This window comes from Anser cygnoides, chromosome 2, assembly GCF_040182565.1.
Source record: "Anser cygnoides isolate HZ-2024a breed goose chromosome 2, Taihu_goose_T2T_genome, whole genome shotgun sequence".
Taxonomy (NCBI): Eukaryota; Metazoa; Chordata; class Aves; order Anseriformes; family Anatidae; genus Anser; species Anser cygnoides.
In genome coordinates this window covers 69,129,509-69,142,757 of record NC_089874.1, presented here as the reverse complement: position 1 = coordinate 69,142,757, position 13,249 = coordinate 69,129,509, and the positions used below count along the sequence as shown (strand labels likewise).

Sequence of the window (13,249 nt, the reverse complement as noted above, 5' to 3'; positions counted from 1 at the left end):
TTGAAAGATTCTTTCACATGACTAATTGGATATTTGCCTTGCTTGGTAATGTTCATCTTTGTTATCTATTAAATATGAAGTGTTACTGTTTCTATGTCATTTTTAATAAAGTCTAGCTGTTGTAAATACTGAAAAGAAACTAAGCCATAATTGGATCATTTCAGATTATGTTCTTTAGAAGTAAGGATTCTGCTATAACATTCACCTCAGTCAGATTCCACTCTGTATATTATGTTTATAAAGGTACCTTAGTTTCAAAGACTTGTGTTCATGGTTTGTGCATCCTTTCCTTTCTTAACTCCATCAAAATATGCTTCTATAGGAAAACAGGAAAGAGCCTTCTAGTGCTTTTGAAAACCAGCTATATCTGTAGATTCTTACAAGAAGTAGCTGTAATTTAAAATTCAAAGGAGTTGTACAGTTGTATGGAATATAGGCAATGGGATTTTTGTGGTTACCAGTTTAATGGTATAGGTTCACATGTATTTAATTGATTGTAAAAATCCTGCTCTTCAACTGTGAAACATTTCAAAGCCTTCAGAACTGTGGATGGTTGGAGCCTCAGGGAAGGTCAGGAAAAGGGATAAAGATGCAGAGAAAAACTTTGAACAGCCTTGAGGAGAAACTTGCTGTCTTAAAACTAGATATTTTTGCTTTCGTGGAATGCCAGAACTCCGTGAAGTTCCTTGGCCACCCGAGCAATTAACCTAAGTAGATCTATTTTTGCCAAAATACCCTTTTACCATCAATGATCATTTTGTGTGTAGAACTGGTAAAAGTCTCTAAAGCAATTTACTTCTGAAATAAAAAGTTTGCTATTGAACTTTAGGGCCAAGAACACTTCTGCACAGATTTTTTGGTCTAAAATCAGAGTTGGTCTGAAATTTTTGGTCTAAATTTCAGCATTGACTTGATTTATTTATTTTTTATAAACTCCTTAGAAACATTGAGGAGAGCATGTAAAATGTTTAATTTGGGGATTAGGTGATTTTCTTACAGAAGAAAAATGGCATCTACTGAAACTGTCTAGCTGCATGCCAGACACTTCCGATTTTTCAGATCTGATGTGAGGTGGTATATTCCTAATTAATATTGTGAAATTTAAATAGTTAAACTCAAATGTTTGTATGAATGAACTAGGTACTGAAACTACTGCAAATGGTTCCTTCCTCAATGGGTGCCAGTTGCTTGACTGACTTAGCTACTGGTACAAAGGCCATGGTCCTTTTTTCTCACTTCTCTGAACTAAAGTACCTCATGTTGTTGTAATTTATGCATAGTGGATTCTAACCAAATATAATGCGTTTTCATATTAAATATAATTGTTTTAAAATACATTAAGGGATTTGCTTAAAATACGCTAAAATACGTTAAGGGATTAGTACATACTAAAGCTATTGAGAGTAGATAGTCAGTGTACAAGCAAAGGAAACTTGTGAAGAAAGAAAGAAAAAGACTTAGGGAGCCTATGTAATGAGACCATGCCCACTGAGCAAAGAGCAGCTATGAAGTTGTAGAATATTTTAAAGATGAATAGCACAGGCTTATACTTCAAGAAAGTACTTGTACCAATAGCTTTTTTCAGGGTAACTTTAGCAGCTGGAGTGAAGTGTTTCTCCAAGAAATCAGGTCTTCAGTAAGCAGGCTACAACAGTTAAATAAAGCACAGCTTTTGATGTAAATAACAAGTCTTTTTTTTTTTCTCTTGTAGCTCATAGATTTACCAGCCATGAAGAAGGTAAAAATCCTCTTCAAACCTTTTATTTCTTTGTGGTTATTACTATTTTAAATGAACTACCCAATTTCATTATAATCACTGTCTGGGTAGAGAGACTTTATATGGGAGTATTCATATTCATTTGCCACAGGTCCTGATTGTTTCAGAATTTCCTGCCCCTCTCAGCTTTCCTTCTAAAATTTCATAGAAGAGTACCCACCTCAGCACAGGTGTTTAAAATTTTACTTTGTGTTGGAACAGAGGAGTATTCCCATCAGTTACAGCGATACAGGTACTGAATCAACTTATGTCTTTACATTATCAGAAATTATTTACTTGTGATTTCCTCTACAAATAATGTCTCTCTTCCTTCTATGCTTTTTTTTTTGATTGTTATTCCCACAACACTATGTTAACATGTTAGCACTGAGTGTAGTGTGGCCTTTAAACAACAACATCCTAGAAATGTTGAGGGAAAAATAAGACTAAGTATGTACTTTTTTCATGTTTAATTGTGAATCCTGCTGTAGATGGTGCCTTGTCATGAATTCTAGAAATCCTGGCTATCCTTTTCTTCCCCCTCCCTCTTCCCTTTACTGACTAAATTATGCTTTAGTTACTAGTAGGCCATAGACTGCTAGGTGCTGATTTAGGAGGCTATTCAATGCACCTGAGGAAAGCTGTGAATAAAGCTGTTGACTTTCAAAGTACGGAAATACTGACTGCATCTTCAGTATGGAGTAACATTTGGGAAATGCATAACAAAGGAAAGCCCAATTGGAAGGTAAATAATTTAAAATTGACTAAAGGAAAAAGTTCTGCAAATGCAACTGGACAGTGGAAATCATTTTACAGGTGCTGCAAATGTTAAAGATAGATCCAGATTTGCAGAATCCTTCCCTTAATTGTAGTAGATAATGATAAAAATGAGAAAATTACTTCAGTTTGAGGAAGATATTTCAGATCTAGAGACTGGGACAAAGCTTGACTTGGAAGGAGAAATAAGCTCAGTTGCTTGTTTTGGCTTTTTTGCAGCTTTGTTTGAAACTTTGTCTTCTAAATCCTGTCTTTCAGACAGACAGTAGAGTTTATGGAGTGTAAGACTGGCTTTTATTTGGGGTGAGGAAAATACTATTGGAATATTTTATATTTTTACTGAATTAAGTCTTCTCTGAAGATAGTCTTTCATGAAACTGTTGAGGGAAATGGATAAATTAGTAGTATAATTAGATAGGCTTTAAGAAATTGGAATAATTGTTGTGGCAAGTGTGATTGCCATCCCTAAATATTTATTTTCTAAATGTCTCTCTCAGGTCTAGTTTCTTCTTTCCAGTTTTCCCCTCTTCTCTTGCCACATTCATTTAGATTCTTGGTGGTATGTTTTGCTTCTTTTGTTTTGTTTGTTTCAAGGCGCATCTGACATGGACCTATTTCACTGTGCTGTAGCGATCAGTGGAGTGTGGTAGAGCCATGCTCCACCTCGCAATCTTACTGGAAAGTTAGGGGAACATTATGCTGTTGATCCAATTAAAAAATTGTGATACATTTGGCTGATTTGTTTACCCCATTCCTGTTATTGTTTGGGGTTTCCTGTGCTTGTGTTTTTTGGTTGTTTGTTTTAAGATGTTGTAGTCCACTAGAACTGCCTGAAAAAAATGGCATGTGAAGTAAATTTGGCTTCAGAATTGGTTGCAATACATTGATTGTGTTTCTTTATTTGTTCTGTTTTCTGTGCTTTGTTGTTTATTTTGCTGTTGGTTGGTGTGTTTTTTCTTTTTTCTTTTTATTTCCTTTACCTTCACTGGCACAGGGATAATGACTGGGAATTCTGCCTTTGTGTTCGGTCTAAAGCATCTTGGGTGTGCTTCAGCTGCCTAAACCTAGGCAGGTAGTGCCTTTTAAGATGCTCTGCAGCTTCCAGCTGAGCCATGTCGTACAGAGTGTGGCACAAGACCTGCAGGAGATGGATGCCTTTCTGGAATGTCAGCTGGAGGTAGACAGGATGCCCAGGACTGTCTAAACTGGGTTTAGAATGAATGGGCGTAGTCAGCCGAATCTGTCCTTTGTGGTAGGACAAACAGATTCCTGCTGTATGGAATGCCTGATGTGTAAGGGATAAAGTGCTTGCTAAATAGTGTGGGGCATTGGCTTGAAGTATGGATTAGAAGGATCAACTAACCTGATGCATCCCTATTGCTTGCGGCTTCCTTTTCACGCTTGGTGGAAGTTGTTGCAGGCGTACCAGTTCAGCTGGAAGCGAGCTACTGACTCAGTCCCAGCTGTTCAAGTAGTTAATGCTGGCTATGTCTGTGCAGCGTCAACTGGCAGTTGGAGCCTCTTGGTAGGTGCAGGATGTGGGAGGGAAAGGTTGGGAGTTGAATCTACTTGTCATTGTTTTGCTGAGGTGTGATTTTGCAATAATGTTTTTATAAACAGTTTGTGTGTTTGTGGTGCGGAAGAGGAACTGTTAAAGAGTAGTCCGAAATCATAGTATCTGTTAGCAATACTTGAAAGAAGAATGGTTATAGGAAGGACATGTTTTAACAAAAATCAAGGTTTAGAAGCGGTTTTACTGTCCTCTTTGACTACTCTGTACATGCTTTAAAACACTACATATTGGTATTCACAGCCCGTGCAAGATCTTGACTGCTGCTTTTTTTGCCTTTATGGCCAGCTTTAGTTCACTGTTACTGCAAGGGATCTTTTTTTTTTTTTTTCTTACTGTGGTGTTACTTAGGGATCTGCTTTAAGATCAGTTATCTTCTGATTAGCTTCTTCTGAGTAGCATGAGTAGAGTGTAGAAATTCAATTTCTACAGGCATGTAGATGATGATGCATTTCTTTCATTATTGTCTGTGACTTAGAAAATATTAGATATTAAACATCACATCAATTCTATTACTCGTAAGACCAAATAAGTAAAGGCTTGAGTTGTGGTAGCAAGAAATTAATTTTCACTTAATATATATCAGCACTAAAATATTTTTTCTCTAGATATGAAAAGGTTTAGATTCTCTTTTGTCCCTGCATACATCTGTAATTACCATTATTGCTTGATAACCAAATCAGAGTAAATAGGTTGTTAAGAAGTTTTCAGCACTGGGAGTACTGGAATGTTCTTTGAATATTGAGTTTGGTTTTAAGTACTTATCCTTTGACATGTCTGAATAATTTTTAAAACAGGCAATACATATGCATAATTTGGCCACCGAGGGTAGTGCTACATGACAGAACGATATCCTTTATCTTTCAGTTATTTTTAATTCAAATTGCATAGTGTGTTACTTAAGAATTTTAGTATTTGAATCTTTGCTGTGGTTCACAAATCTGGTTTCTGTTTCTAGTAGAACAGCTGTGTCTGGATTTAATCTTTGAATAACTTTATGAAACTTACAGAACTTACAGTTTACCAAACTCTAGAGCCTAATCTGTTGGTCAGGTTGGCTGGTTTGTTTGTTTTACTAGAAACACTCAATTGACTCTTCTGAAACGTTTTGTAGAAGTGTGCCTGAACTCCTGGATACCAGTTCACTTGCTACGGAGCCCTTGTAGAACACATGCTGACTGCGGAGCTCTCATTCCTCTACTATAGAGGAGAAAACTTGTAATGCTGGAACTTGTGTTGCTAGCTTTATGAATATAACAACCTTTTTTGGTACTTTTCTAGCTGGAAGTTCTTCATCTGGAAGCAAAGTTGTACCAGAGTAAGAACCTTTGGTGCTCTCTAGGTTTCTTCAGGAGCTTTTGGCAATACTAGATTCCAGGCTTTCCTCTGTGGGGAAGTACTTAGCACCAATACTCTTACTACTATGAAGATACTGAGTACAAGGACAGTCTTAGGAGATTTAACTGAGATGTGGTCTCTTTCATTAATTGTGTTCTTCCTTTCACATGTTTTGTACATTTCTAGCAATTCATACAGGTTTTTATTCTCATTTTCAATAGCTTGGAACTTTGTTATAAATGCTGCTAGGAGAGTGCTCTTTCAGCTGTCAGGTATATTTGCAAATGTACAGTTAGACATGTTGAAAGTGTTTGGCCTTGTAAATTATCTTAATACACTTTAAATTGCTTTTAGTTGTTTTTCTCAAAGCCATTCTAGATTGAAAACATTTGCATCCTTCAGATGGACTTGATTTGAAACTATCAATTATACTTAGTCTTTTATGGCTTCCATTGGAGAAAATAATTTCATTTGCAGACTACACAAAACTAGCGTTACAGTCATAGCTGGGTGCTGTCAGTACAACCGTCATCACGCTGCATACGGGGAGTCAGTAGCTTCAGCCCTTTTCTGGGAGCTAACTGGGGGCACGTAGTAAATTGTCTCAGCTCCGCTGGCTTTTGTAGACCCACACCTTGCTTCTGCCCTGCGGATTAACAGTTGTACCTCGAGCCAGAGGTCTGGGCTCTGGGCTACATGGAAGTGCTTTTGTGAGAGAGGCAAACAAGTGTCATGGCATGCAAGTGAGAATGTGTGGAAAGCACGTATTCATGGAAGATTGCATGTTTCAGGTATTCACAAATACTTCTAGGGGTCTTTCTGAAAATGAAGTGTTTCTAAAGATAAATCGGTATTACGCTGTTAATAAAGCCTAGGGAAATAAAACTGTGAAGGCCTAAACGGGTGGAGAAAAACTTTAGGTTTCTGTGAAAGGTGGTACAAAATTTTCCTGTTCTTTATTAAAAAAAAAAATACACCTCAACACTTGCTACTTCAGCCTTAAAACTTAGAATTAAGATGGTAATGTGCTGTAACTTGTGGTGAGTGTACTTCAATTTTTTTTTACATAAATCATGAAAAAGACCAATTAAGAATGTCTGTGTATCAGTGGCCAAGGTGAGTTCTGTGATTCAAAAAATCCCTTTGCATTTGAAGGGGTGGGGAAAACAGAAATGGAAAAAATGGCTTTTTAAAGGCTAGGTTTTTCTGTGGACAGAAAAAGTGTATGAAACTATTTCATAGGGTAGGTTTTTAATCCAGTGTTAACAATGTTTGGTATATGAAAAAAGTCTTTGAGGTTTAGAAATATGACTATATTATCCAGAGCATTGTTTAATATATGGGCCCCTAATTATCCAACATGTTGGTAACTAGGAATGTTTGGTTCCCAGAGTACAGTGTTGTTTGGGGTTGTTCAGTTTCTGTTGTTAGTTTTTTTTTTTTGGGGGGGGGGGGGGTTGATTAGGAGATTTTGCTTAAATGAGCAAATGCTCACTTCATATTTTTAACGTTATGCTGTAAATAAATTCATTTTTTTCAAAGGCCTCTTGTGCAATATTTGCATATCAATGTTGCATTGTTGTGCAGTTGGGTAGTAGCATGAAATGTAGCCTGTTTCATTTTGTATATTAAAAATCAAAAATGTTTTTGTTGCTTTATTTGAATATTTACATTTGATCTGTTTTCACAATAGCATATTGATGTGTCAGTGTTGGTCTGTTCAGGCTGCTTAAAAATTTGCAAGATATTACCTAATGCTGTTCTAAAATTACCTGTAGCATTGCAGGCGTCCTAGACTTTAACCATCGTCATTTGCATCCCTATTACAGTATGAGGCTTATTCCATTCAACCTGGCATCGGGCTGGTGGTGTTCCCTGTTCAAAACCGTGATGCCTGGCTCTATTTGTGCTGCTGGGAGCACAAGCAGCAGGGATGGGAATGCATCCGCCTTCCCAGCCCTTGGGCTGTGTAGCCCCATGCTGCTCCCGCAGCAATGTGGGGCCAGGGGGCGATGCTGTGGCCCCACACCTGGCAGATCTGCACCCTAGTGAGCATGAGGAGCTTCTCTTACAAGTTGGTGTTTGTGAGAGAGGAGAGGGTGGGATGAGCGCCATGCAAGGTGTCGCTGTGTGTCCAGACGTTTCTTGTGCTTTTTTTTGCTGTTTCTTTAATCGTCAAGATTTTTTTAGTGCAGTACACAGCTTTTCACTAGTGCTAGAAAAATGCCTTTGCTACAGGACCAGTGATCTCTGACATGTTAAATGTGGGTTGTTCTAATGTTAGGTTTTGCTGCGAATGCTGCAGAGAGGGGAAAAGCCTTGCTTTACCATTTTAATGAAAGCTGCTTCCCTTTGGGAGGCTATATTATTAAATATAGCTGACATTTTGCTGGAAACAAGCTCTGGATAAGCAACGGGTAAATAGTCTCCCTTCCAGAGATAACAAGGGTTTGCAATTAATTTTATTTTTTTAGACGTGACAGGTTTTAAAGAAGGTAATATGCTAAATTGGTCTTCTATTACTGTAGTGCAGCTGGGGCTCAGCCTTGCCCATTTTAGTTATTATGGGAACCATAGGCTGGTATATTTTCCATGTCGACGCTTACAGACAAATCCTTCCTCCACCAAGCGGATTGATAAACGGTTGTGTTCTGCTGCAGGTTTTGTTTTCTAAAGCACTGAGGCCGCTTTAGCGACTAGAGTTTAATCCCTTCCTTGCTTAGATATTAACAAACCTGTGCTCATAGGAGAGAGGAGCACAAACCCCGGAGTGCGGTGGGCAGGCGGTCTGATGGCTTGAATGCAGAATGGCAATTGTGGTGGACGCCGCATGTGGGAACGCATTTATTTGCAGGAAGGATTCCCACCTTCTCCTTGCTGATGATGTCACCTCGCAGCCCATTGGCTCTGCCGGCACCTAGTGCGGGGAAGGCAGAGAAAGATGCCGGCACAAACCTCAGCAGAGGATCTGGGGTGTTTGCAAGCAGGTTCCCATCACATCTTCGCTTAGGGTTGAGAATTCACTGTGTTGCGGCCATGTGAAGTGCTGGGTCTGTCCTAGGGCGAGGGGATTTGCGAGCTATCAGAGGAATGAGGCGGCTGATCTGCAAGCGGATCTGCGATTGTAAGTTGAAAAATCTGCGTGGAAGGAAGGAGGCAGGGAGTGCTGGTAGACACATTGTGGGAGGATGTGCAGCAGAAAAATGCATGCGTGAGTAAAAGGAGAAAAAGGAGAAGCTGTAGACTGCAGTGATAAAAATCATATTAAGGGCTGTCCTTTGGGGAAAATATTCAGAAATGGGCAAAAAAAATCAATCTGTTAAAAGATAATTTCCTTTTGTGGGAATGAATGTGTAGGATTCATTTTCTGCATGCAATTTTAGAGTGTTTAATTAAGGAGGCAAAAGAATGTTTTATAAGCACTTACTGTATAGAAAATGCTGTTTCCCATTGTCATTTTATTCCCAGGTCACAGACAGAGGACAAAGTGATAAATCCTTTTTTTATTTATGCATTTTGTGAATCTGTGAAATGTGAAGCAAAACAGCTGATCAACAAATAAATATACCTCCATTCTAATGGTTTTATTTTTATTTAATGTATCCTTTTCCAGACAAAAGCTTTGATGATGAAGAGTCGGTGGATGGAAATAGGCCATCATCAGCTGCTTCAGCCTTTAAGGTTCCTGCACCTAAAAAGCCAGGAAATCCTTCCAACAGTACAAGAAAGCCAGGTTCGGCTGGTGGGCCTAAGGTTGGAGGTAATGTAAACCTATTCAGTCCCTAATAGGTGTTCCCAGAAACCTTGCTAAGAGTGGGTACAAAACAGAACTTTGGGAGGTGATGTTTAATTCATGACTGCAGTATTCTTTGCAGAGCTGGAAACAGTAAGGGATCATCTTTTATGTAATTAGTTGTATGTAAAGGTGTGTGCATGTCTGTCTGGCTTTGTGGATGTACATTTAGCTTATAGAGGCCTCTGATAAATGAAACAAACATCTGGAGTTGGTAGTTGTGTTGGTAAAAATGAGTATATGGGTGCTTTTTTGATGGAATCCACACATCACTTACTGTATAAATGAATGTATTGTGAATTTCTGGAGTAGATCTGTGTACGTGAGATTTTTTACTCTAAGGTCTACACCATTTCACATGGCAAGAAAGGGCAAGCCATCAATCGTGTACCTCAACAGAGGTACGTAGTGCAGCTGAATGACTCCTCTTACTCCTTAAACTGTCAGAGTAATGTGAAATTGGTTGTAGAAGACAAAAATGAAGGCCAAAATACTTGCCAGATTTTTTTGCATGGTGGACTTCAAAGCAGGGTAATGATGATGCTGACTAATTGTAACTGTTGAATGTGGACATCCTCCCCCTTCCTTTTTTTTTTTTCCCTTTTTAATAGTGAGGAGGGGCAGAATCTGACAAGCAACTGTTTACTGCTTAAAAAAAAATAACAGCTTTTTTGATGGTTCATGTACACATTCAGAAAAATACATAATTAAGTGGAAGTATACCATGCTTCAGGTATGGCATTTTATGAAAAAAATGATTTTTTTTTTATTAAGGGATTTTTTGAGTCATTTTTTTCCAGAGCCTATTCATGAAACATTCTCTTACATGAACTCCAAAGCAAAGAAAAAAATTGAACTAAGGTATACATGCCAAACAAACTGCCTTATGCATTTGCTTGTCAATAAGATATAGCTCATGTTGTGACAATTTATTGCATCTCTTACGTGATCTTCAGACTTCCTAATATATTGAAAGATTCCCATAGGGTGGGATCAATGGTGCTATAGTACAACTCGTGCTTACAACTCAGTGAATCACGAAGCACCACTTAAAAGATTTCATAAAGGAAGCTGTCTCTTGAAAGTAACTATTAGTATTTTTTGTTATTTGTGTACCTTCTTTAAGTTAAAGCACGGTTTGTTTGGTTGGTTGGTTTTTACATGCAAGATGTAGTACCAGAACTGAACACTTAGGATTCCTGTTTCTTTCAATATAAGTATAGTTGATGTCTGTCTAATATTAAGTATAAGTGTTTGTTAATGAGGAATTGCTTTTACATTTGGACTTGTGAAAAACCTTTCCGATAAAAGCCCGAAGGTAAGAGAACAGGGAAAGGGAAATAAGATCAGAATAAACACTTAACTGGTTAATCAGTTTATCTAGAAATTTGATAGATAAAGAGTTAATTAAAAAAAAAGTTGGTTTTCCTCCCTTGCCTATATTGCCAATCTTTAGAAAATAATAAAATGAAAAAAAAATGGAATAAGGACAACATTTAAGCATGCCAAAAATAGAGCATTTGGGTCGTTCCTTGTTTTATACCTTCTCCTTTCAACTTCAATATTCTTCACAAAATGTCTAGAAGGTAGAAATGTGCCTTCTGGTCTTCAGTTCAGTGCTGAAACTACTTTTGTCTAGTAACCAGCTTGCTAGCAGATAGAAATGTTAAATGTCAGCATTTAGAGGGCCTTACCCTTCTGCATAGGATTTAAAAATCCTGCATCTCCTAGCCTATCAAAAAGCATTAGTGAAGGTGCCATTTGTATTTCTCAGTCAAGTTATCTTCTAGAAATGAAGAGTTTCCCCTAACTTTATTCATATGAACAGTGGACCTAGTTTAGATGAGAGGTCTATGTATAGCCTAGTACCCTGTCTGACAGGAGTCAGAAATGGTTGCTAGATAAATGCACATGAACAGGGCAGGTGTCCAGAAGCACACGGTCTTAACCGCATGAAAGCACTGGGTTTAGAGAGCTTCACTCCACAGAGAACCATGGGCTTCAAGGAGTCCAGTTAGGGCATCTTATTCTGCTTATCTTGAGACTTTGTGGTTCTTTTTGCATGTGAACAAACCTGATCTCTTTTGTATCCACTTTCTGTCTGGGTCTGCTTTACAGGCATCTAAAGGACACCTGAGATTTTTTTTTTCAGCCCCCAAATTACTTTCTTTGGCAGTCTGTGGTTCTAGCAGTTGTCTGCTCTTGCTGATTTACTAGGGCTCTACCACGTGCAGCCCCGAATCCTGCTCACTACTGCATTACGAGCCTGTAAATGATGGGGATGTTGTTGGCTCACCTTTCCCTCCTAAGCACTGGCCGCAGGTGTTTCAGGACTAACTGCTCGCTTCACCATTCTGCCACATGTTGATCCTGCTTACTTAAGTTGTCTCTGACTCTGTGCATGTGAGTGTACAGGTATGTATACATATCAAGAATTTACATTTCAGCCTTGGAGGAAGAAGCCACAGCAGTTCCATATCTGTGTTGCTTTTTCTTTATTTTTAACAAAGTTCTTACAGGTCATCTCAGTGACCCGCAGCTGAAACAATCCTTCACTGCAGATTCTTCTCTTTAAGCTTGTGTAACCAGGTAGAACTGTCAGTGCAGGTGGAAATTATGCTGAGCATAGGCTGAGATTGCTAGAAGTTGATTTACTTAAAACTAGTTATTGCATTCCAGAGATCCTTTTCCCCAACGATGCTACTTCAGAAAGACGTTTTTCCTTCCCCCTCCCCCCCCCCCCCCCCCATTCCAAAAGGAAGTGGAGGTGAGTCTGGCTTAAGGCTAAGAAAATTAAACCTCTTAGCCATGTTGCTCGCCTTCTTTTATGGTGATATCTCTTGAGTTGGGTGTATGCTTGGCTTTTCATTACATACGTTATGGAGATATTTCTTATTTAAGAAATCGATTGCTTTCTAGATGCACTGTTTGAGTGCAATGACCCATCCAGGAAAAAGAGATTTTCAGTGTGGTGGGTACTTAAATTACTGTAGGAAATACACTTCGGTGGCACTGGAAGTGCAAAATCATTGTCCAGGGAAGGCAGGTGAAGCAAGTATGTACATTAGCAATAACAATGCCCTACGGGGTGGGGGGGGTGGATTGTATCTTCTAGAGCTAGGAATTATTATTCAAGATCCCTTCCTGCCCACAGTAGGGATGGGAGAGATTGTAGACCTGTACATATGCTGGCAGGTGTGATTAGGTGTGATTAAGTCTGTGGAAGATAGCTTGCCAGAAAAGTATCAGAGTGGGCAGCATTAGCAGGGTACTACTCTGGGTGTAAGAAATCCAGCAGTCTGTTTCTCATCTGATTTTACTACTTGGAGGTTTTCAGACCCTGACCTTCTTGCCTGTGAAGAATAAGAAGTACTGGATCTTCAATTTAATGGGACAATGTTTTGTCTGGCATATTTCTTATTCCATGGTTGATACACTTCCCCAAACCAGTCATTTGCCACGAAATGCAGTGTCCCACACAGCTGATCTATTTATTTCTGACACAGTTGTTTTCAGCTATTCACTGGAGTGGCAGAGCCTCTCTCCAAGGCCACCTCCTTGAGAATGCACACACCGTGCGTTCTGCACTCCAAGAAATGGATACTCACAGGCTCTTGGCAGTAAGGCATGCCATGTTTCAATAGAAAGAGACACCATAATTTAAAGTAGGAACTGGCTTAAGTTGAGTATGTTAGCCAAATGAACTATATTCTTGTCTCTGTGTTCTTCAAGATCTCTTAGAGGGCTGTGGCAGGTTTTCTTGCCAATGTGAACTCCTTTCCAAGACTTCTAGGGAATTGTTCCTTTGTTTCCTATTCAGAAGTTTTGTGGTGTGTAGATGTTAACAGGAAAGCTCAGTCTGTACCTTGACAAGAAGACCAGGCTCCTTTCTTTTCCCAAAATGTCAGTTTAAGTTAGCAGTGTTTAAAATGGATTAAGTGTAGGAATGCTGGTATTTCAATAAAGTGGTGTGATATTTGGAAGAAAAGCTTGCTGTAAAAAGAAAAATCAGGAC

At 38.8% G+C, this 13,249-nt stretch overlaps 1 protein-coding gene across 50 annotated transcripts in view; it reads left to right on the top strand.

Annotated features, from left to right (window-relative positions):
• The window catches only part of CLASP2 (cytoplasmic linker associated protein 2), a 141,681-nt gene that overhangs the window by 39,764 nt on the left and 88,668 nt on the right, over window positions 1-13,249 (top strand). For 32 of the 50 annotated variants that reach the window (XM_066992332.1, XM_066992335.1, XM_066992345.1 and 29 more), the window contains 2 exons: window positions 1,712-1,738; window positions 9,055-9,201. In XM_066992332.1, coding sequence (XP_066848433.1) covers window positions 1,712-1,738; window positions 9,055-9,201 — 174 coding nt within the window. Of the gene's footprint in view, window positions 1-1,711; window positions 1,739-8,352; window positions 8,566-9,054; window positions 9,202-13,249 lie in introns of those variants that run through there. The other 18 variants (XM_066992334.1, XM_066992363.1, XM_066992362.1 and 15 more) reach the window with 4 other exon arrangements.